This window comes from Kogia breviceps, chromosome 2 (assembly GCF_026419965.1).
Source record: "Kogia breviceps isolate mKogBre1 chromosome 2, mKogBre1 haplotype 1, whole genome shotgun sequence".
Classification (NCBI taxonomy): domain Eukaryota; kingdom Metazoa; phylum Chordata; class Mammalia; order Artiodactyla; family Physeteridae; genus Kogia; species Kogia breviceps.
The window spans coordinates 41,876,051-41,901,935 of NC_081311.1; the positions used below are offsets into that span (position 1 = coordinate 41,876,051).

The 25,885-nt window shown below is 39.5% G+C and overlaps 1 protein-coding gene across 5 annotated transcripts in view; it reads right to left on the bottom strand.

Moving 5' to 3' along the window:
• The window catches only part of PCDH15 (protocadherin related 15), a 1,516,422-nt gene that overhangs the window by 79,198 nt on the left and 1,411,339 nt on the right, over positions 1–25,885 (bottom strand). For all 5 annotated transcript variants that reach the window (XM_067025124.1, XM_067025121.1, XM_067025122.1 and 2 more), the window contains one exon: positions 15,921–16,048. In XM_067025124.1, the coding sequence (XP_066881225.1) occupies positions 15,921–16,048 (128 nt within the window). The remainder of the gene's footprint in view (positions 1–15,920; positions 16,049–25,885) is intronic.

Genomic DNA, 25,885 nt, shown 5'->3' on the forward strand with positions numbered 1-25,885 from the left:
GCCACTGGGGACAGCCACCAAAAATAGATAGAAATACGAACCTGCAGCCTGCAAAAGGGAGACCCCAAACACAGTAAGATAAGCAAAATGAGAAGACAGAAAAACACACAGCAGATGAAGGAACAAGATAAAAACACACCAGACCTAACAGATGAAGAGGTAATAGCCAATCTACCTGAAAGAGAATTTAGAATAATGATGGTGAAGATGATGCAAAATCTTGGAAATAGAATAGACAAATTGCAAGAAACAGTTAACAAGGACCTAGAAGAAATAAAGAGGAAGCAAGTAATGATGAGCAACACAATAAATGAAATGAAAAATACTCTAGACGGGATCTGTAGCAGAATAACTGAGGCAGAAGGACGGATAAGTGACCTGGAAGATAAAATAGTGGAAATAACTACTGCAGAGCAGAAGAAAGAAAAAAGAATGAAAAGAACTGAGGACAGTCTCAGAGACCTCTGGGACAACACTAAACGCACCAACATTCGAATCATAGGGGTCCCAGAAGAAGAAGAGAAAAAGAAAGGGACTGAGAAAATATTTGAAGAGATTATAGTTGAAAACTTCCCTAATATAGGAAAGGAAATAGTCAACCAAGTCCAGGAAGCACAGAGAGTCCCATACAGGATAAACCCAAGGATAAACACGCCGAGACACATAATAATCAAACTGTCAAAAATTACATACAAAGAAAACATATTTAAAGCAGCAAGGGAAAAACAACAAATAATACACAAGGGAATCCCCATAAGGCTAACATCTGATCTTTCAGCAGAAACTCTACAAGCCAGAAGGGAGTGGCAGGACATATTTAAAGTGATGAAGGAAAAAAACCTACAACCAAGACTACTCTACCCAGCAAGGATCTCATTCAGATTTGATGGAGAAATTAAAATCTTTACAGACAAGCAAAAGCTGAGAGAGTTCAGCACCACCAAACCACCTTTACAGCAAATGCTAAAGGAATTTCTCTAAGCAAGAAACATAAGAGAAGGAAAAGACCTACAAGAACAACCCAAAACAATTAACTAAATGGTAATAGGAACGCACATATCAATAATTACCTTAAATGTAAATGGATTAAATGCTCCCACCAAAAGACACAGACTGGCTGAATGGATACAAAAACAGGACCCATATATATGCTGTCTACAAGAGACCCACTTCAGACCTAGGGACACTTACAGGCTGAAAGTGAGGGGATGGAAAAAGATATTCCATGCAAATGGAAATCAGAAGAAAGCTGGAGTAGCAATTCTCATATCAGACAAAACAGACTTTAAAATAAAAACTATTACAAGAGACAAAGAAGGACACTATATAATGATCAAGGGATCGATCCATGAAGAAGATATAACAATTGTAAATATTTATGCACCCAACATAGGCGCACCTCAATACATAAGGCAAATACTAACAGCCATAAAAGGGGAAATTGACAGTAACACAATCATAGTAGGGGACTTTAACACCCCCCTGTAACCAATGGACAGATCATCCAAAATGAAAATAAATAAGGAAACACAAGCTTTAAATGATACATTATACAAGATGGATTTACTTGATATTTATAGGACATTCCATCCAAAAACAACAGAATACACATTTTTCTCAAGTGCCCATGGAACATTCTCCAGGATAGATCATATCTTGGGTCACAAATCTAGCCTTGACAAATTTAAGAAAATTGAAATCGTATCAAGTATCTTTTCTGACCACAGCGCTATGAGACTAGATATCAATTACAGGAAAAGATCTGTAAAAAATACAAACACATGGAGGCTAAACAATACACTACTTAATAACGAAGTGATCACTGAAGAAATTAAAGAGGAAATCAAAAAGTACTTAGAAACAAATGACAATGGAGACACGATGACCCAAAACCTATGGGATACAGCAAAAGCAGTTCTAAGAGGGAAGTTTATAGCAATACAATCATACCTTAAGAAACAGGAAGCATCTCGAATAAACAACTTAACTTTGCACCTAAAGCAATTAGAGAAGGAAGAACAAAAAAACCCCAAATTTAGCAGAAGGAAAGAAATCATAAAGAGCAGATCAGAAATTAATGAAAAAGGGGCAGCGAGAAGATGGCGGAAGAGTAAGACGCGGGGATCGCTCTTCCTCCTCACAGATACATCAGAAATACATCTACACGTGGAACTTCTCCTATAGAACACCCACCGAACGCTGGCAGAAGACCTCAGACCTCAGACCTCAGGCAAGAACCCCCCCCCACGTACCTTGTTAAGGCAAAAGAAAAAAGAATAAACAGAGACAAAAGAATAGGGACGGGACCTGCACCAGTGGGAGGGAGCCGAGAGGGAGGAAAGGTTCCCGCACACTAGAAGCCCCTTCGCGGGCGGAGACTGCGGGTGGCGGAGTGGGAAGCTTCAGAGCCGCGGAGGAGACCACAGCCAACAGGGTGCGGAGGGCAAAGCGGAGAGATTCCCGCACGGAGGATCAGTGCCGATCAGCACTCACCAGCCCGAGAGGCTTGTCTGCTCATCCGCCGCGGCGGGCGGGGCTGGGAACTGAGCCTCGGGCGGATCCCAGGGAAAGGTCTGGAGTTGGCAGAGCGAAAACAGCCTGAAGGGGTTAGCGCACCACGGCGGGCCGGGAGGGAGTTCGGGAGAAGTCTGGAGCTGCCGAAGAGGCAAGAGACCTTTTCTTCCCTCTTTACCTCCTGCTGCGCGAGGAGAGGGGTTTAAGCGCGCCGCTTAAAGGAGCTCCAGAAACGGGCGCGGAGCTGCCGAAGAGACAAGAGACTTTTTCTTGCCTCTTCGCTTCCTGGGGCGCGAGGAAAGGGAATTAAGGGCACCACATAAAGGAGCTCCAGAAACGGGCGCGAGCTGCGGCTGTCGGCGCGGACAACAGAGACGGGTGTGGGGCGCTACGGTTGCTGCTGCCGCCACCAAGAGGCCTGTGTGCGAGCGCAGGTCACTCTCCACACCGCCCCTCCCGGGAGCCTGTGCAGCCCGCCAGCGCCGGGGTCCCGGGATCCTGGGACAGCTTCCCCGGGAAAACGCGCGGCGTGCCTCGGGCCGGTGCAGCGTCACGCCGGCCTCTGCCGCCGCGGACTCGCCCCACATCCGTGCACCCCCACCCACCGCCTGAGTGAGCCAGAGCCCCCGAATCAACTGCTCCGTTAACGCTGCTCCTTTGACCCCGCCCTCTCTGAGCGAAGGGCAGACGCCCTCGGACGACCTGCGCACAGAGGCGGGGCCAGGTCCAGGGCTGAGCCCCAGGAGCTGTGCGAACAAAGAGAGGGGGTGGTCCCTCCCAGCAGCCTCAGAAACAGCAGGTTAAAGCTCCACAGTCAGCTTGAAGTGCCCTGCATCTGTGGAAAACCTGAATAGACAGCGAAATATCCCAGGTTGAGGAAGTGGACTTTGAGAGCAAGATATACTATTATTTTCCCCTTTTTTCTTTTTGTGAGTGTGTATTTGGGTGCTGCTGTGTGAGATTTTGTCTGTGTAGCTTTGTTTTCACCATTTGTCCTGGGGTTAGACCGACTTTTTTTTTTTTTTTTTTTTTTCTTTAATAGAAATTTTTCTTCTTAATAATTATTTTGTTATTTTAATAACAGTATTTTACCCTACTTTATTTTGTCTTCTCCCCTTTCTTCCTTTCTTCCCTCCTTTTCCTATTTCCCTCCTTCCTTTCTTCCTTCCTCCCTTCCTTCCTTCCTTCCTTTATTCCCTCCTTCCTTCCTCCCTTCCTTTCTTTATTCCCTCCTTCCTTCCTCCCTTCCTTTCTTCCTCCCTCCCTTCCTTCCTTTATTCCCTCCTTCCTTCCTCCCTTCCTTTCTTCCTCCCTCCCTTCCTTCCTTTATTCCCTCCTTCCTTCCTCCTTTCCTTTCTTCCTCCCTCCCTTCCTTTCTTCCTCCCTCTCTTCCTTTATTCCTCCCTCCCTTCTTTATTCCCTCCTTCCTTCTTCCCTTCCTTTCTTCCTCCCTCCCTTCCTTTCTTTATTCCCTCCTTTCTTCCTCCCTCCCTTCCTTTCTTTATTCCCTCCTTCCTTCCTCCCTTCCTTTCTTCCTCCCTCCCTTCCTTCCTTTATTCCCTCCTTCCTTCCTCCCTCCTTTCCTTTCTTCCTCCCTCCCTTCCTTTCTTTATTCCCTCCTTCCTTCCTCCCTCCCTTCCTTTCTTTATTCCCTCCTTCCTTCCTCCCTTCCTTTCTTCCTCCCTCCCTTCCTTTCTTTATTCCCTCCTTCCTTCCTCCCTTCCTTTCTTCCTCCCTCACTTCCTTTCTTCCTTCCTTCCCTCCCTTCCTCCGTTCTTCCTTCCTTTCTTGACTTTCTACTTTTTTCTCCCTTTTGTTTTGAGCCGTGTGGATTAAAGGCTCTTGGCACTCCAGCCAGGTGTCAAGGCTGTGTCTTTGAGGTGGGAGAACTAACCTCAGGACACTGGTCCACAAGAGACCTCTCAGCTCCACGTAATATCAAACGGCGAAAATCTCCCAGAGATCTCCATCTCAACACCAAGACCCAGATTCACTCAAGGACCAGCAACGAACAGTGCTGGACACCCTATCCCCAACAAAGAGCGAGACAGGTCTACAGCCCCATCCATTAGCAGAGAGGCGGCCTAGAATCACAGTAAGGCTACCGACATCCCCATACACGCCCCCAGACGTGGACCTACCCACCAGGGAGACGGGATCCAGCCTCATCCACCAGAACAGGGGAACTGGTCCCCCCAACCAGGAAACCTGCTCAACCCACTGAACCAACCTCAGCCACTGGGGACAGCCACCAAAAATAGATAGAAATTCAAACCTGCAGCCTACAAAAGGGAGACCCCAAACACAGTAAGATAAGCAAAATGAGAAGACAGAAAAACACACAGCAGATGAAGGAACAAGATAAAAACACACCAGACCTAACAGATGAAGAGGTAATAGCCAATCTACCTGAAAGAGAATTTAGAATAATGATGGTGAAGATGATGCAAAATCTTGGAAATAGAATAGACAAATTGCAAGAATCAGTTAACAAGGACCTAGAAGAAATAAAGAGGAAGCAAGTAACGATGAGCAACACAATAAATGAAATGAAAAATACTCTAGACGGGATCAGTAGCAGAATAACTGAGGCAGAAGGACGGATAAGTGACCTGGAAGATAAAATAGTGGAAATAACTACTGCAGAGCAGAAGAAAGAAAAAAGAATGAAAAGAACTGAGGACAGTCTCAGAGATCTCTGGGACAACATTAAACGCACCAACATTCGAATCATAGGGGTCCCAGAAGAAGAAGAGAAAAAGAAAGGGACTGAGAAAATATTTGAAGAGATTATAGTTGAAAACTTCCCTAATATAGGAAAGGAAATAGTCAACCAAGTCCAGGAAGCACAGAGAGTCCCATACAGGATAAACCCAAGGATAAACACGCCGAGACACATAATAATCAAACTGTCAAAAATTAAATACAAAGAAAACATATTAAAAGCAGCAAGGGAAAAACAACAAATAACACACAAGGGAATCCCCATAAGGCTAACATCTGATCTTTCAGCAGAAACTCTACAAGCCAGAAGGGAGTGGCAGGACATAGTTAAAGTGATGAAGGAAAAAAACCTACAACCAAGACTACTCTACCCAGCAAGGATCTCATTCAGATTTGATGGAGAAATTAAAACCTTTACAGACAAGCAAAAGCTGAGAGAGTACAGCACCACCAAACCAGCTTTACAACAAATGCTAAAGGAACTTCTCTAAGCAAGAAACATAAGAGAAGGAAAAGACCTACAAGAACAACCTGAAACAATTAAGTAAATGGTAATAGGAACGCACATATCAATAATTACCTTAAATGTAAATGGATTAAATGCTCCCACCAAAAGACACAGATTGGCTGAATGGATACAAAAACAGGACCCATATATATGCTGTCTACAAGAGACCCACTTCAGACCTAGGGACACTTACAGGCTGAAAGTGAGGGGATGGAAAAAGATATTCCATGCAAATGGAAATCAGAAGAAAGCTGGAGTAGCAATTCTCATATCAGACAAAATAGACTTTAAAATAAAAACTATTACAAGAGACAAAGAAGGACACTATATAATGATCAAGGGATCGATCCATGAAGAAGATATAACAATTGTAAATATTTATGCACCCAACATAGGCGCACCTCAATACATAAGGCAAATACTAACAGCCATAAAAGGGGAAATCGACAGTAACACAATCATAGTAGGGGACTTTAACACCCCACTTTCACCAATGGACAGATCATCCAAAATGAAAATAAATAAAGAAACACAAACTTTAAATGATACATTATACAAGATGGATTTACTTGATATTTATAGGACATTCCATCCAAAAACAACAGAATACACATTTTTCTCAAGTGCCCATGGAACATTCTCCAGGATAGATCATATCTTGGGTCACAAATCTAGCCTTGGCAAATTTAAGAAAATTGAAATCGTATCAAGTATCTTTTCTGACCACAACGCTATGAGACTAGATATCAATTACAGGAAAAGATCTGTAAAAAATACAAGCACATGGAGGCTAAACAATACACTACTTAATAACGAAGTGATCACTGAAGAAATCAAAGAGGAAATCAAAAAGTACTTAGAAACAAATGACAATGGAGACACGACGACCCAAAACCTATGGGATACAGCAAAAGCAGTTCTAAGAGGGAAGTTTATAGCAATACAATCATACCTTAAGAAACAGGAAGCAACTCGAATAAACAACTTAACTTTGCACCTAAAGCAATTAGAGAAGGAAGAACAAAAAAACCCCAAATTTAGCAGAAGGAAAGAAATCATAAAGATCAGATCAGAAATTAATGAAAAAGAAATGAAGGAAACAATAGCAAAGATCAATAAAAGTAAAAGCTGGTTCTTTGAGAAGATAAATAAAATTGATAAACCATTAGCCAGACTCATCAAGAAAAAAAGGGAGAAGACTCAAATCAATAGAATTAGAAATGAAAAAGGAGATGTAACAACTGACTCTGCAGAAATACAAAAGATTATTAGAGATTACTACAAGCAACTCTATGGCAATAAAATGGACAACCTGGAAGAAATGGACAAATTCTTAGAAATGCACAACCTGCCAAGACTGAACCAGGAAGAAATAGAAAACATGAACAGACCAATCACAAGCACTGAAATTGAAACTGTGATTAAAAATCTTCCAACAAACAAAAGCCCAGGACCAGATGGGTTCACAGGCGAATTCTATCAAACATTTAGAGAAGAGCTAACACCTATCCTTCTGAAACTCTTCCAAAAGATAGCAGAGGGAGGAACACTCCCAAACTCATTCTACGAGGCCACCATCACCCTGATACCAAAACCAGACAAAGACGTCTCAAAGAAAGAAAACTATAGGCCAATATCACTGATGAACATAGATGCAAAAATCCTCAACAAAATACTAGCAAACAGAATCCAACAGCACATTAAAAGGATCATACACCACGATCAAGTGGGGTTTATTCCAGGAATGCAAGGATTCTTCAATATACGCAAATCAATCAACGTGATACACCATATCAACAAACTGAAGGAGAAAAACCATATGATCATCTCAATAGATGCAGAGAAAGCTTTTGACAAAATTCAACACCCATTTATGATAAAAACCCTGCAGAAAGTAGGCATAGAGGGAACTTTCCTCAATATAATAAAGGCAATATATGACAAACCCACAGCCAGCATTGTTCTCAATGGTGAAAAACTGAAACCATTTCCACTAAGATCAGGAACAAGACAAGGTTGCCCACTCTCACCACTCTTATTCAACATAGTTTTGGAAGTTCTAGCCACAGCAATTAGAGAAAATAAAGAAATAAAAGGAATCCAAATAGGAAAAGAAGAAGTAAAGCTGTCACTGTTTGCAGATGACATGATACTATATATAGAGAATACTAAGGATGCTACCAGAAAACTACTAGAACTAATCAATGAATTTGGTAAAGTAGCAGGATACAAAGTTAATGCACAGAAATCTCTGGCATTCTTATACACTAATGATGAAAAATCTGAGAATGAAATTAAGAAAACACTCCCATTTACCACTGCAACAAAAAGAATAAAATATCTAGGAATAAACCTACCTAAGGAGACAAAAGACTTGTATGCAGAAAACTATAAGACACTGATGAAAGAAATTAAAGATGATACAAATAGGTGGAGAAATATACCATGTTCTTGGATTGGAAGAATCAACATAGTGAAAATGACTGTATTACCCAAAGCAATATACAGATTCAATGCAATCCCTATCAAATTGCCACTGGCATTTTTTACAGAACTAGAAAAAAGAATTTCACAATTTGTATGGAAACACAAAAGACCCCGAATAGCCAAAGCAATCTTGAGAACGAAAAATGGAGCTGGAGGAATCAGGCTCCCTGACTTCAGACTATACTACAAGGCCACAGTAATCAAGACAGTATGGTACTGGCACAAAAACAGAAATATAGATCAATGGAACAGGATAGAAAGCCCAGAGATAAACCCACACACATATGGTCACCTTATCTTTGATAAAGGAGGCAAGAATATACATTGGAGAAAAGACAGCCTCTTCAATAAGTGGTGCTGGGAAAACTGGACAGCTACCTGTAGAAGTATGAAATTAGAACACTCCCTAACACCACACACAAAAATAAACTCAAAATGGGTTAAAGACCTAAATGTAAGGCCAGACACTATCAAACTCTTAGAGGAAAACATAGGCAGAACACTCTATGACATCAATCACAGCAAGATCCTTTTTGACCCATCTCCTAGAGAAATGGAAATAAAAACAAAAATAAACAAATGGGATCTAATGAAACTTAAAAGCTTTTGCACAGCAAAGGATACCATAAACAAGACCAAAAGACAACCCTCAGAATGGGAGAAAATATTTGCAAATGAAGCAACTGACAAAGGATTAATATCCAAAATTTATAAGCAACTCATGCAGCTCAATAACAAAAAAACAAACAGCCCAATCCAAAAATGGGCAGATGAACTAAATAGACATTTCTCCAAAGAAGATATACAGATAGCCAACAAACACATGAAAGAATGCTCAACATCATTAATCATTAGAGAAATGCAAATCAAAACTACAATGAGATATCATCTCACACCGGCCAGATTGGCCATCATCAAAAACTCTAGAAACAATAAATGCTGGAGAGGGTGTGGAGAAAAGGGAACACTCTTGCACTGCTGGTGGGAATGTAAATTGATACAGCCACTATGGAGGACAGTATGGAGGTTCCTTAAAAAACTACAAATAGAACTACCATATGACCCAGCAATCCCACTACTGGGCATATACCCTGAGAAAACCATAATTCAAAAAGAGTCATGTACCAAAATGTTTATTGCAGCTCTATTTACGATAGCCAGGACATGGAAGCAACCTAAGTGTCCATCAACAGATGAATGGATAAGGAAGATGTGGCACATATATACAATGGAATATTACTCAGCCATAAAAAGAAATGAAACTGAGTTATTTGTAATGAGGTGGATAGACCTGGAATCTGTCATACAGAGTGAAGTAAGTCAGAAGGACAAAAACAAATACCGTATGCTAACACATATATATGGAATCTAAAAAAAAAAAAAAAATGTCATGAAGAGATTAGTGGTAGGAGGGAATAAAACACAGACCTACTAGAGCATGGACTTGGGGATATGGGGTGGGGGAAGGGTAAGCTGTGACGATGTGAGAGAATGGCAGGGACATATACACACTATCAAATGTAAATTAGATAGCTAGTGGGAAGCTACAGCATAGCACAGGGAGTTCACCTCTGTACTTAGTGACCACCTAGAGGGGTGGGATAAGGAGGGTGGGAGGGAGGGTGACAAAAGAGGGAAGAGTTATGGGAACATATGTATATGTATAACTGATTCACTTTGTTGTAAAGGAGAAACTAACCCACTATTGTAAAACAGTTATACTCAAATAAAGATGTTAAAAAAAAAAAAAAAAAAAAAAAAGAAATTAATGAAAAAGAAATGAAGGAAACAATAGCAAAGATCAATAAAAGTAAAAGCTGGTTCTTTGAGAAGATAAATAAAATTGATAAACCATTAGCCAGACTCATCAAGAAAAAAAGGGAGAAGACTCAAATCAATAGAATTAGAAATGAAAAAGGAGATGTAACAACTGACTCTGCAGAAATACAAAAGATTATTAGAGATTACTACAAGCAACTCTATGGCAATAAAATGGACAACCTGGAAGAAATGGACAAATTCTTAGAAATGCACAACCTGCCAAGACTGAACCAGGAAGAAATAGAAAACATGAACAGACCAATCACAAGCACTGAAATTGAAACTGTGATTAAAAATCTTCCAACAAACAAAAGCCCAGGACCAGATGGGTTCACAGGCGAATTCTATCAAACATTTAGAGAAGAGCTAACACCTATCCTTCTCAAACTCTTCCAAAACATAGCAGAGGGAGGAACACTCCCAAACTCATTCTACGAGGCCACCATCACCCTGATACCAAAAACAGACAAAGACGTCACAAAGAAAGAAAACTACAGGCCAATATCACTGATGAACATAGATGCAAAAATCCTCAACAAAATACTAGCAAACAGAATCCAACAGCACATTAAAAGGATCATACACCATGATCAAGTGGGGTTTATTCCAGGAATGCAAGGATTCTTCAATATACGCAAATCAATCAACGTGATACACCATATCAACAAACTGAAGGAGAAAAACCATATGATCATCTCAATAGATGCAGAGAAAGCTTTTGACAAAATTCAACACCCATTTATGATAAAAACCCTGCAGAAAGTAGGCATAGAGGGAACTTTCCTCAATATAATAAAGGCAATATATGACAAACCCACAGCCAGCATTGTTCTCAATGGTGAAAAACTGAAACCATTTCCACTAAGATCAGGAACAAGACAAGGTTGCCCACTCTCACCACTCTTATTCAACCTAGTTTTGGAAGTTCTAGCCACAGCAATTAGCGAAAATAAAGAAATAAAAGGAATCCAAATAGGAAAAGAAGAAGTAAAGCTGTCACTGTTTGCAGATGACATGATACTATACATAGAGAATCCTAAGGATGCTACCAGAAAACTACTAGAGCTAATCAATGAATTTGGTAAAGCAGCAGGATACAAAGTTAATGCCCAGAAATCTCTGGCATTCTTATACACTAATGATGAAAAATCTGAGAATGAAATTAAGAAAACACTCCCATTTACCACTGCAACAAAAAGAATAAAATATCTAGGAATAAACCTACCTAAGGAGACAAACGACTTGTATGCAGAAAACTATAAGACACTGATGAAAGAAATTAAAGATAATACAAATAGGTGGAGAAATATACCATGTTCTTGGATTGGACGAATCAACATAGTGAAAATGACTGTATTACCCAAAGCAATATACTGATTCAATGCAATCCCTATCAAATTACCACTGGCATTTTTTACAGAACTAGAAAAAAGAATTTCACAATTTGTATGGAAACACAAAAGACCCCAAATAGCCAAAGCAATCTTGAGAACGAAAAATGGAGCTGGAGGAATCAGGCTCCCTGACTTCAGACTATACTACAAGGCCACAGTAATCACGACAGTATGGTACTGGCACAAAAACAGAAATATAGATCAATGGAACAGGATAGAAAGCCCAGAGATAAACCCACACACATATGGTCACCTTATCTTTGATAAAGGAGGCAAGAATATACAGTGGAGAAAAGACAGCCTCTTCAATAAGTGGTGCTGGGAAAACTGGACAGCTACCTATAGAAGTATGAATTTAGAACACTCCCTAACACCATACACAAAAATAAACTCACAATGGGTTAAAGACCTAAATGTAAGGCCAGACACTATCAAACTCTTAGAGGAAAATATAGGCAGAACACTCTATGACATCAATCACAGCAAGATCCTTTTTGACCCATCTCCTAGAGAAATGGAAATAAAAACAAAAATAAACAAATGGGGCCTAATTAAACTTAAAAGCTTTTGCACAGCAAAGGATACCATAAACAAGACCAAAAGACAACCCTCAGAATGGGAGAAAATATTTGCAAATGAAGCAACTGACAAAGGATTAATATCCAAAATTTATAAGCAACTCATGCAGCTCAATAACAAAAAAACAAACAGCCCAATCCAAAAATGGGCAGAAGAACTAAATAGACACTTCTCCAAAGAAGATATACAGATAGCCAACAAACACATGAAAGAATGCTCAACATCATTAATCATTAGAGAAATGCAAATCAAAACTACAATGAGATATCATCTCACACCAGCTAGATTGGCTATCATCAAAAACTCTAGAAACAATAAATGCTGGAGAGGGTGTGGAGAAAAGGGAACACTCTTGCACTGTTGGTGGGAATGTAAAATGATACAGCCACTATGGAGAACAGTATGGAGGTTCCTTAAAAAACTTCAAATAGAACTACCATATGACCCAGCAATCCCACTACTGGGCATATACCCTGAGAAAACCATAATTCAAAAAGAGTCATGTACCAAAATGTTTATTGCAGCTCTATTTACGATAGCCAGGACATGGAAGCAACCTAAGTGTCCATCAACAGATGAATGGATAAGGAAGATGTGGCACATATATACAATGGAATATTACTCAGCCATAAAAAGAAATGAAACTGAGTTATTTGTAATGAGGTGGATAGACCTGGAATCTGTCATACAGAGTGAAGTAAGTCAGAAGGATAAAAACAAATACCGTATGCTAACACATATATATGGAATCTAAAAAAAAAAATGTCATGAAGAGATTAGTGGTAGGATGGGAATAAAACTCAGACATACTAGAGCATGGACTTGAGGATATGGGGAGGGGGAAGGGTAAGCTGTGACGATGTGAGAGAGTGGCAGGGACATATACACACTACCAAATGTAAATTAGATAGCTAGTGGGAAGCTGCAGCATAGCACAGGGAGTTCACCTCTGTACTTAGTGACCACCTAGAGGGGTGGGATAGGGAGGGTGGGAGGGAGGGTGACAAAAGAGGGAAGAGTTATGGGAACATATGTATATGTATAACTGATTCACTTTGTTGTAAAAGAGAAACTAACACACTATTGTAAAACAGTTATACTCAAATAAAGATGTTAAAAAAAAAATTCTCTTACTGCCGTCACCTACAGGTTTCTTGAATAATCTCCTTTATTAATGGAATATTTTAGCATTTAGCTTATTTTTTTTCTCCACTACAATATTACTTCTATTAGCATGAGTGGTCATGTAAAAATACACAGGGGTATTCTATTCACAGCAGCGCTTGACAGTTGATCACTCCCTCTTTCATCAATCTAGTTCTTACGAGTCTCAGGGACCCTATTATACATTTTCCTAGTATTCTTGCTATCTCATGGCAGCAACTTCTCAGCATCATTTGATGAATCCTCTTCCTGATCTATAAGTATTGAGTACCTAAGGCTTAGTCTTTGGACTTTTTTTTAAGAATTTTTTTTTGATGTGGACCAATTTTCAAGTCTTTATTGAATTTGTTACAATATTGCTTCTGTTTTATGTTTTGTTTTTTTGGCCGCGAGGCATGTGGGACCTTAGCTCCCTAACCAGGGATCGAATTTGCACACCCTGCATTGGAAGGCGAAGTCTTAACCACTGAACCGCCAGGGAAGTCCCTGGACTTTTCTACCTACATCCATTTTCTTAATATCATGATTTCATCCTAGTCTGCAATTTCTTTCCTGAATCTAAATCAGCATCTGTAACCATCTTGCCAAGAATCATGCTTGCATACTGAAAATGCCTGACAAACATGAAATATCCAAAAGTGAACTCTTGATGTTTGCACCATAATTCCCGAGGGAGCGATGGGGACCTTTTCAGAACAAAACCCTTAGCGTCATCCTTGATTTTCTCTAATGCCCCACATATAATCCATCAGCAAATCCTTTTGGCTTCTCTTTTACTTCCTTCTCATCATCTCCCCATTCTACACCATGGTTCAAGACGCTACCAAATCTTGCCTGGACTAGTGATGCATTGAGCTCTGTTTCTACTCTTGTCTAAAAACACTGTGTACCTACTCCCACATCCCACCCTGCACAACATCCAGAATAATCCTTTTATATTGGATTATGTCACACTTCTAGACAAAACCATTCAAAGACTTTCTTTGTAAGCACATCTAGAATAAATCCCATATTCTAGTCCTGGGCTGCATTTCCAGTCTCATCCCCAGTCTTTTTCAGTCACACTGACGTCCCCAAATTCCCTCCACCTTTAGAGACTTTATATTGGAACGCCCAGAATGCTCCTTACCTAGAAATAGACAAGTCTCTCTCTTGACCACATGACTTTATGTTAATAGTTCCTGTTTTCCTGATCTACAATTTGTTTCTTCTATTAGTTTGTTTGCATTACTAGGGTGGGAAGTTTGGGGGTTTTTTGTTTGATTATATTTTAGTTGCTCTATGTCCAACTTCTATAACAACTCACACTATAAACACCCCAAAATTATTTACTGACTAAATGAATAAACTGAATCAATCGTTAACAGGACTAAAATGTAAAATAAGATAAAAATCAACTACAGGGCTTCCCTGGTGGCGCAGTGGTTGAGTCTACCTGCCGATGCAGGGGACGCGGGTTCGTGCCCTAGTCTGGGAAGATCCCACATGCTGCAGAGCAGCTGGGCCCATGAGCTACGGCTGCTGAGCCTGGGCGTCCGGAGCCTGTGCTCTGCAACGGAAGAGGCCACAACAGTGAAAGGCCCATGTACCGCAAAAAAAAAAAAAAAAAAATCAACTACGAAGGGCTGTTACCTGTAAATCATTATGCAAGTTGGATATAATGTAATTGGCTTAAATTTGTATACCACTTTTAGTTGCAGCTGGTGATTCAAATCAGGAGTCAGAATTTGGCACTGTGGAAGAGCTATTTTGCAAGTACAACACACATGCTTTATTTGCTTGGTTGATTTTTCTCTTTCTTACTTAAGGATGTTAAGGTGATAAAATCCTATGTAAGAAGAGCTCAATCATGGCACTCCTGGTAATAGGGAAAGAAAGTCAACTACTCATGTGCAAAACTAGAGGCAATCGATAGCTGGATTTGCTTAGAAATATTTAGGTTTTATGTTTGTATGCTAATAGCTATTTTAAAAATTGATTATTAAAATAGCTTCAGAAATATAACTGTAATTAATTATCTAAAATCCTATAGCCTATAAAATTTCCTCATTGTAATGCAATATTTACAAATTAATTTTTTAGTTATAAAACTATTTCAACTTTATGTACTACTGAAAAAATCTGAAAACATTTGATAATTAAAGAAAAATGGAAAATTATCAACTTTAGTCTATGATATTGTGTTTTTAAATTCTAACATTTGACATATGAAGGTTTTAAAAAATCTTTACTAAAGTACTAATGTTAGTAGTGTTAGTAGTGTTATTTTTTACATTGATTTAAGTAGCATCCTGAATTTTAAAAAATTATTGCAGAAAAAAGAATTACAAAATTTATTACATTATTTCTTCAATCAGAAAATAGTAATTTTATATTTGCTACAAGAAACTCCATTTTGAGAATCTTTGGAGTTATTGTAAATTAAACCTGAATATTAAAGGCATACAAATCTACTAGGAAAACAGACATTTTGATATCTTATTCAATGTAAAACATCATAAATAATGTGTTCCTATTTTTATAGTAAAAATAAAGCACAAAAAGTTGCTTAGTATTCACCTCATAATTAATCTGTATTTAGCTTGACTAAACTCATGTATCTGTTTCCCCCTTTTTTTAAACTATGAAAATGTACTCAGTTAACATAACTTACATGGTTATAGCTAATCTACAAAATATGATCTCTGTTTTTACTTTTTAGTTCTGTATCTTAATAAATGTTCTCATACCTTAACTCTGAGCACAGAAGCAAACATTCTTGCATCTTCAGATACACCTCCAATGTAGAATTTTTTCTGAAACACTGGGGGATGATCATTTTCATCCTGAATCTCAATATACACTTTAGCTGTATTGCCTGGAGGAAAATAAATAATATATTTTTTATTGATGGTCATTCATTAGAAAAAGATGGACTGGAGTAAATAATTATTGTACTTTCTTTTGAACAGTGGAAGAAACTTAAATCAGAAAGTCATTCCTAATTGGCATGCTTAATACCCCATACCCAAAGAGGACATTGATAATGATGTTTCTGGCAACATAATGTTAAGTTGCTGCTATTTCTTTTAATTATAATGTCTTGTTAATTCATCTTACTTGATTTAATAGACACTAAGGTATTGTGTTCTGCTAATTTTAATAAAACAATTCAACCTTTCATATTTACAAATACTTCACACACATTACAAATTATACCAAAGTGACATAAATATATAAAACACCTTATGAAATAATAGTCTGCCATAAATTTAAAAGTATTTTTATTCTTAAGTATAGAACTAGCAATGATATTCTCTTAGCTTAACATGTAGTATTTTTTATATATATATATATATATGTATATAAAGATTAGAAGTAAACAATGTTTGGGTGAGGTGCTTATTTCCACAAAGGGAAAACAAATTTTATCGTGCATTGGAGGCTATCTAGCGTTCATTGGAAAAGATGTAGCTGGAGAGATGATTATTGTATGACTTATAAATACTGGGTTTTATAATTTAAACCACATTAAATATACCATAAAGAATACATTTCATCACAACATGTTAAAATCTCACTCCCTCAATCATCGCACTTTTAAGGAAAAATGTAGCACTTTTTACTAGTACGCAAATGACCCTTTACAAAGAATATGATAAATGAAAATAACTTACAAACCAGATAAAGTGAGGAATAAGTGGTAAACGTTTTGTAAAAAGTAGATTCAAATTACATAAGTATTTTGATGCATTATCTAAGTAAACTTTTCTCATGCATTTCAAATAGGATCAAATATACAGCAATTGATCTACAAACTATCAGGCAAACCCAGATGTTATTACTTTATCATATCCTCAGCTATAACTAATTAACACCAACCTACTAGCACAGTGGGTGGATCATGGGTGTATAATATATGTGTTGATTAAATGAATGAATAATCTTCACTGTCCTTGTAAGAATTTAGAAAAAGGCTCCTTTTTGCTTAACTTGGGAAAGGTCAGTGAGACAAGAGAGTTAACCACAAGGTTTTACACCTGTCCTACTGCTATTCATTTAGTTTCTCCCCTGTTGGTCTCTTTCCCACCATTCCTGAACTGGAGAAGCTAGAATCAAAAAGAAAAACTTACTAGGTCAACAAAGAGGCATACCAGCAGGGAATTAAGGTTAATGATAGACTATGCTTCTCTATCCTACAGTACTAGGGCTTCAGATTGCACCCTGGTCAGCCACCAACAGAGTTCATCCAGAATGAAACCCATTTTCATCTTAGAAGCAATTTTAAATTTCTGGACTCAAAGGAGCTAATTTGATAATCTTTTTAAAAAAGTAAGTCAGGGGAGAAGAGAGAAGATGGCGGAAGAGTAAGACGCGGAGATCACCTTCCTCCTCACAGATACATCAGAAATACATCTACACTTGGAACTGCTCCTATAGAACACCCACCGAATGCTGGCATAAGACCTCAGACCTCCCAAAAGGCAAGAAACACCCCCACGTACCTGGGTAGGGCAAAAGAAAAAAGAATAAACAGAGACAAAAGAATAGGGACGGCACCTGCACCAGTGGGAGGGAGCCGTAAAGGAGGAAAGATTCCCACACACTAGAAGCCCCTTCGCGGGCGGAGACTGCGGGTGGCGGAGGGGGGAAGCTTGGAGCCGTGGAGAAGAGCGCAGCAACAGGGGTGCGGAGGGCAAAGCGAAGAGATTCCCGCAGAGGATCGGTGCCGACCAGCACTCACCAGCCCGAGAGGCTTGTCTGCTCACCCAACGGGGAGGGCGGGGGCTGGAAGCTGAGCCTCAGGCTTCATTCGGATCCCAGGGAGAGGTCAGGAGTTGGCAGCGTGAAAACAGCCTGAAAGGGTTAGTGCACCACAGCTAGCCAGGAGGGAGTCCGGGAGAAGTCTGGAGCTGCCGAAGAGGCAAGAGACTTTTCTTCCCTCTTTGCTTCCCGGTGCGCGAGGAGAGGAGTTTAAGCGTGCCGCTTAAAGGAGCTCCAGAGACGGACGCAGAGCAGCCGAAGAGACAGGAGACTTTTTCTTGCTTCTTTGCTTCCTGGGGCGCGAGGAGAGGTGATTAAGCACGCCGCTTAAAGGAGCTCCAGAAACGGGCGTGAGCCGCAGCTGTCGGCGCGGACACCAGAGACAGGTGTGGGACGCTAGGGTTGCTGCTGCCGCCACCAAGAGGCCTGTGTGCGGGCACAGGTCACTCTCCACACCGACCCTCCCGGGAGCCTGTGCAGCCCGCCACTGCCGGGGTCCCGGGATACAGGGACAGCTTCCCCGGAAGAACGCGCGGCGCGCCTCGGGCTGGTGCAGTGTCCTGCCGGCCTCTGCCGCCGCAGGCTTACCCCGCATCCGTGCTGCTCCCTGCCCCCGACCTGTGCCAGAGCCCCCGAATCAGCTGCTCCTTTAACCCTGTCCTGTCTGAGCGAAGGGCAGACGCCCTCAGACGACCTACGCTCAGAGGCCAGGCCAAGTCCAAAGCTGCAACCCAGGAGCTGTGCGAACAAAGAGGAGAGGGGGAGGTCTCTCCAGGCAGCCTCAGAAGCGGCCAATTAAAGCTCCACAATCAACTTGAAATGCCCTGCATCTGTGGAAAACCTGAATAGACAGCGAAATATCCCAAGTTGAGGAGGTGGACTTTGGGAGCAAGATATATTATTAATTTCCCCTTTTTTACTTTTTGTGAGTGTGTATGTGTGTGCTTCTGTGTGAGACTTTTGTCTGTATAGCTTTGCTTTCACCATTTGTCCTAGGGTTCTGACCGACCTGTTTTTTGTTTTTTTAATAAAATTTTTCTTCTTAATAACTATTTTTATTTTAATAACTATATTTTATCCTACTTTATTTTGTCTTCTTCCTTTATTTCTTCCTTTCTTCCTTTCTTTCCTCCCTCCTTTCTTCCTTCCTCCCTTCTTTCCTCCCTTCCTTCCTTTCTTCCCTTTCTTCCTCCCTTCCTTCCTCTCTTCCTTCCTCCCTTTCTTCCTCTCTTCCTTCCTTCCTTCCTTCCTTCCTTCCTTCCTTCCTCCCTCCCTCCCTCCCTCCATCCCTACCTTCCTTCTGTTCTTTCTTTCCTTTCTATTTTTTCTCCCTTTTATTTTGAGCCATGTGGATTAAAGGCTCTTGGCGCTCCAGCCAGGCGTCAGGGCTGTGTCTCTGAGGTGGGAGAACCAACCTCAGGACACTGGTCCACAAGAGACATCCCAGCTCCACGCAATATCAAACAGTGAAAATCTCATAGAGATCTCCATCTCAACACCAAGACCCAGCTTCACTCAAGGACCAGCAACGTACAGTGCTGGACACCCTATGCCCAACAAATAGCAAGACAGGACTACAGCCCCATCCATTAGCAGAGAGGCTGCCTAAAATCATAATAAGGCTACCAAAATCCCAAAACATACCACCAGACGTGGACCTGCCCACCAGAAAGACAAGATCCAGCCTCATCCACCATTTTTTTTTTTTTTTTTTGGTGCTAGGCGGGCCTCTCACTGTTGTGGCCTCTCCCATTGTGGAGCACAGGCTCCGGACGAGCAGGCTCAGCGGCCATGGCTCACGGGCCCAGCCGCTCCACGGCATGTGGGATCTTCCCAGACCGGGGCACGAACCCGTGTCCCCTGCATCGGCAGGCGGATTCTCAACCACTGCGCCACCAGGGAAGCCCCAGCCTCATCCACCAGAACAGAGGCACTAGTCCCCCCAACCAGGAAACCCACTCAACCCACTGAACCAACCTTAGCCACTGGGGACAGACACCAAAAACAACGGGAACTATGAACCTGCAGCCTGCAAAAAGGAGACCCCAAACACAGTAAGATAAGCAAAATGAGAAGACAGAAAAACCCACAGCAGATGAAGTAGCAAGATAAAAACCCTCCAGACCTAACAAATGAAGAGGAAATAGGCAATCTAGCTGAAAAAGAATTCAGAATGATAGTAAAGATGATCCAAAATCTTGGAAATAGAATAGACAAATTTCAAGAAACATTTAACAAGGACCTAGAAGAACTAAAGAGGAAGCAAGCAACGATGAGCAACACAATAAATGAAATTAAAAATACTCTAGATGGGATAAATAGCAGAATAACTGAGGCAGAAGAACGGATAAGTGACCTGGAAGATAAAATAGTGGAAATAACTACTGCAGAGCAGAATAAAGAAAAAAGAATGAAAAGAACTGAGGACAGTCTCAGAGACATCTGCGACAACATTAAACACACCAACATTCGGATTATAGGGGTTCCAGAAGATGAAGAGAAAAAGAAAGGGACTGAGAAAATATTTGAAGAGACTATAGTTGAAAACTTCCCTAATATAGGAAAGGAAATAGTCAATCAAGGCCAGGAAGCACAGAGTCCCATACGGGATAAATCCAAGGAGAAACATACCAAGACACATAAAAATCAAACTGTCAAAAATTAAGTACAAAGAAAACATATTAAAAGCAGCAAGGGAAAAACAACAAATAACACACAAGGGAATCCCCATAAGGTTAACATCTGATCTTTCAGCAGAAACTCTACAAGCCAGAAGGGAGTGGCAGGACATATTTAAAGTGATGAAGGAAAAAAACCTACAACCAAGATTACTCTACCAAGCAAGGATCTCATTCAGATTTGATGGAGAAACTAAAACCTTTACAGACAAGCCAAAGCTGAGAGAGTTCAGCACCACCAAACCAGCTATACAACAAATGCTAAAGGAACTTCTCTACGCAAGAAGCACAAGAGAAGAAAAAGGCCTACAAGAACAAACCTGAAACAATTAACTAAATGGTAATAGGAACATACATATCGATAACTACCTTAAATGTGAATGGATTAAATGCTCCCACCAAAAGACACAGACTGGCTGAATGGATACAAAAACAAGACCCATATATATGCGGTTTACAAGAGACCCACCTCAGACCTAGGGAATCATACAGACTGAAAGTGAGGGGATGGAAAAAGATATTCCACACAGATGGAAATCAGAAGAAAGCTGGAGTAGCAATTCTCATATCAGACAAAATAGACTTTAAAATAAAAACTATTACAAGAGACAAAGAAGGACACTACATAATGATCAAGGGATCGATCCATGAAGAAGATATAACAACTGCAAATATTTATGCACCCAACATATGAGCACCTCAATACATAAGGCAAAGACTAACAGCCATAGAAGGGGAAATTGAGAGTAACACACTCATAGTAGGGAACTTTAACACCCCACTGTCACCAATGGACAGAGCATCCAAAATGAAAATAAATAAGCAAAAACAAGCTTTAAATGATACATCACACAAGATGGACTTAATTGATATTTATAGACATTCCATCCAAAACCAACAGATTACACATTTTTCTCAAGTGTTCCTGGAACATTCTCCAGGATAGATCATATATTGGGTCACAAATCTAGCCTTGGTAAATTTAAGAAAATTGAAATCGTATCAAGTATCTTTTCCGACCACAACACTATGAGACTAGGTATCAATTACAGGAAAAGATCTGTAAAAAATACAAACACATGGAGGCTAAACAATACACTACTTAATAATGAAGTGATCACTGAAGAAATCAAAGAGGAAATCAAAAAATACTTAGAAACAAATGACAATGGAGACACAATGACCCAAAACCTATGGGATACAGCAAAAGCAGTTCTAAGAGGGAAGGTTATAGCAATACAATCCTACCTTAAGAAACAGGAAACATCTCAAATAAACAACCTAACTTTGCACCTAAAGCAATTACAGAAAGAAGAACAAAAAAACCCCAAAGTTAGCAGAAGGAAAGAAATCATAAAGATCAGATTAGAAATAAATGAAAAAGCAATGAAGGAAACAATAGCAAAGATCAATAGAACTAAAAGCTGGTTCTTTGAGAAGATAAATAAAATTGATAAACCATTAGCCAGACTCATCAAGAAAAAAAGGGAGAAGACTCAAATCAACAGAATTAGAAATGAAAAAGGAAACGTAACAACGGACACTGCAGAAATACAAAAGATTATGAGAGATTACTACAAGCAACTCTATGCCAATAAAATGGACAACCTGGAAGAAATAGACAGATTCTTAGAAATGCACAACCTGCCGAGACTGAACCAGGAAGAAATAGAAAATATGAACAGACCAATCACAAGCACTGAAATTGAAACTGTGATTAAAAATCTTCCAACAAACAAAAGCCCAGGACCAGATGGGTTCACAGGCGAATTCTATCAAACATTTAGAGAAGAGCTAACACCTATCCTTCTCAAACTCTTCCAAAAGATAGCAGAGGGAGGAAAACTCCCAAACTCATTCTGTGAGGCCACCATAACCCTGATACCAAAACCAGACAAAGACGTCACAAAGAAAGAAAACTACAAGCCAATATCACTGATGAACATAGATGCAAAAATCCTCAACAAAACACTAGCAAACAGAATCCAATAGCACATTAAAAGGATCACACACCATGATCAAGTGGGGTTTATCCCAGGAATGCACGGATTCTTCAATATACGCAAATCAATCAACGTGATACACCGTATCAACAAACTGAAGAAGAAAAACCATATGATCATCTCAATACATGCAGAGCAAGCTTTTGACAAAATTCAACACCCATTTATGATAAAAATTCTGCAGAAAGTAGGCATAGAGGGAACTTTCCTTAACATAATAAAGGCCATATATGACAAACTCACAGCCAGCATCATTCTCAATGGTGAAAAACTGAAACCATTTCCACTAAGATCAGGAACAAGATAAGGTTGCCCACTCTCACCACTCTTATTCAACATAATTTTGGAAGTTCTAGCCACAGCAATCAGAGAAGAAAAAGAAATAAAAGGAATCCAAGTCGGAAAAGAAGAAGTAAAGCTGTCACTGTTTGCAGATGACATGGTACTATACATAGAGAATCCTAAGGATGCTACCAGAAAACTACTAGAGCTAATCAATGAATTTGGTAAAGTAGCAGGATACAAAATTAATGCACAGAAATCTCTGGCAATCTTACACACTAATGATGAAATATCTGAAAGTGAAATTAAGAAAACACTCCAATTTACCATTGCAACAAAAAAAATAATACATCTAGGAATAAATCTACCAAAGGAGACAAAAGACCTGTATGCAGAAAACTATAAGACACTGATGAAAGAAATTAAAGATGATACAAATAGGTGGAGAAGTATACCATGTTCTTGGATTGGAAGAATCAACATTGTGAAAATGACTCTACTACCCAAAGCCATCTACAGATTCAATGCAATCCCCATCAGACTATCACTAGCATTTTTTACAGAACTAGAACAAAAAATTTCACAATTTGTATGGAAACACAAAAACCCCGAATAGCCAAAGCAATCCTGAGAATGAAAAATGGAGCTGGAGGAATCAGGTTCCCTGACTTCAGACTATACTACAAAGCTACAGTAATCAAGACAGTATGGTACTGGCACAAAAACAGAAATATAGATCAATGGAAGAGGATAGAAAGCCCAGAGATAAACCCACACACATATGGTCACCTTATCTTTGATAAAGGAGGGAAGGATATACAGTGGAGAAAAGAGAGCCTCTTCAATAAGTGGTGCTGGGAAAACTGGACAGGTACATGTAAAAGTATGAAATTAGAACACTCCCTAACACCACACACAAAAATAAACTCAAAATGGGTTAAAGACCTAAATGTAAGGCCAGACACTATCAAACTCTTAGAGGAAAACATAGGCAGAACACTCTATGACATAAATTACAGCAAAATCCTTTTTTACCCATCTCCTAGAGAAATGGAAATACAAACAAAAATATAAACACCAAATGGGATGTAATGAAACTTAAAAGCTTTTGCACAGCAAAGGATACCATAAACAAGACCAAAAGATAACACTCAGAATGGGAGAAAATATTTGCAAATGAAGCAACTGACAAAGGATTAATATCCAAAATTTATAAGCAACTCATGCAGCTCAATAACAAAAACCAAACAACCCAATCCAAAAATGGGCAGAAGAACTAAATAGACATTTCTCCAAAGAAGATATACAGACTGCCAAGAAACACATGAAAGGTTTCTCAACATCATTAATCATTAGAGAAATGCAAATCAAAACTACAATGAGATATCATCTCACACTGGTCAGAATGGCCATCATCAAAAAATCTAGAAACAATAAATGCTGGAGAAGTTTTAGAGAAAAGGGAACACTCTTGCCCTGCTTGTGGGAATGTAAATTGATACAGCCACTATGGAGAACAGTATGGAGATTCTTTAAAAAACTACAAATAGAACTACCATACGACCCCTCCATCCCACTACTGGGCATATACCCTGAGAAAACCATAATTCAAAAAGAGTCATGTACCAAAATGTTCACTGAAGCTCTATTTAAAATAGCCAGGACATGGAAGCAAGCTAAGTGTCCATCAACAGATGTATGGATAAAGAAGATGTGGCACATACATATAATGGAATATTACTCAGCCATAAAAAGAAATGAAACTGAGTTATTTGTAATGAGGTGGATAGACCTGGAGTCTGTCATACAGAGTGAAGTAAGTCAGAAGGAGAAAAACAAATACCATATGCTAACACATATATATGGAATCTAAGAAAAAAAATGTCATGAAGAGATGAGTGGTAGGATGGGAATAAAACAAAGACCTACTAGAGCATGGACTTGAGGATATGGGGAGGGGGAAGGGTAAGCTGTGACGAAGTGAGAGAGTGGCATGGACATATATACACTACCAAATGTAAAATAGATAGCTAGTGGGAAGCAGCCGCATAGCACAGGGAGATCAGCTCTGTACTTTGTGACCACCTAGAGAGGTGGGATAGGGAGGGTGGGAGGGAGGGAAATGCAAGAGGGAAGAGATATGGGAACATATGTATATGTATAACTGATTCACTTTTTTGTAAAGCAGATACTAACACACCATTGTAAAACAGTTATATTCCAATAAAGATGTTAAAAAAAATAATAATAAAGTAAGTTAAAGTAAAACTGAGGATCTAAAGCACAGCATGGTGATGGTAGTTAATAATACTGTACTATGTACTTAAATCTGCTAAGAGAATAGATTTAAAATGTTCTCACCAAACACACATATACACACACACACAACAGGACACAAATGTGAGTTGATGGATGTGAAAACTAACTTGTGGTAATCATTTCACAGTAGATATGTATATCAGAACACCACATTGTACAACTTAAATATATACAGTTTGTCAATTATACTTGAATAAAGCAGGAGGGTGGAAATTGTGAAGTATCTAATTAAGGCACATAAAATAAATGTTGGACAGTCCAAAAATAATTAAAGTACCCCTATAGTTTAATCACTAGAATAGCATTCACTTAGATTTTCTGATTCATTAACATACAATGTCCATGACACCATAGATTTCTGAGGCTCATACACTTTCACTAGGTGTGTGTAAGGACTAAGGACTGTATCATGATCTTTCACCTAATTTGGGTTTTGATTATTTCTAAGGCAGAAACTTGGAAGCAACTCTCATTTAAATTCGTTTAAGGGAACTACTATTTACCTCCTTGAGTATTTGCAGAATCTTTTTTTCCCTCCATATTATATCATTTTTTAAGGTAGTTATGAAGCATAGAACAAGAAAGATGCAGGCTGGGTGGGGGAGAAAGGAAAGTGGTGTTGATAAAATGGATAAGAGAATACTGTGAGAAGGACAACACAAGTGCTTG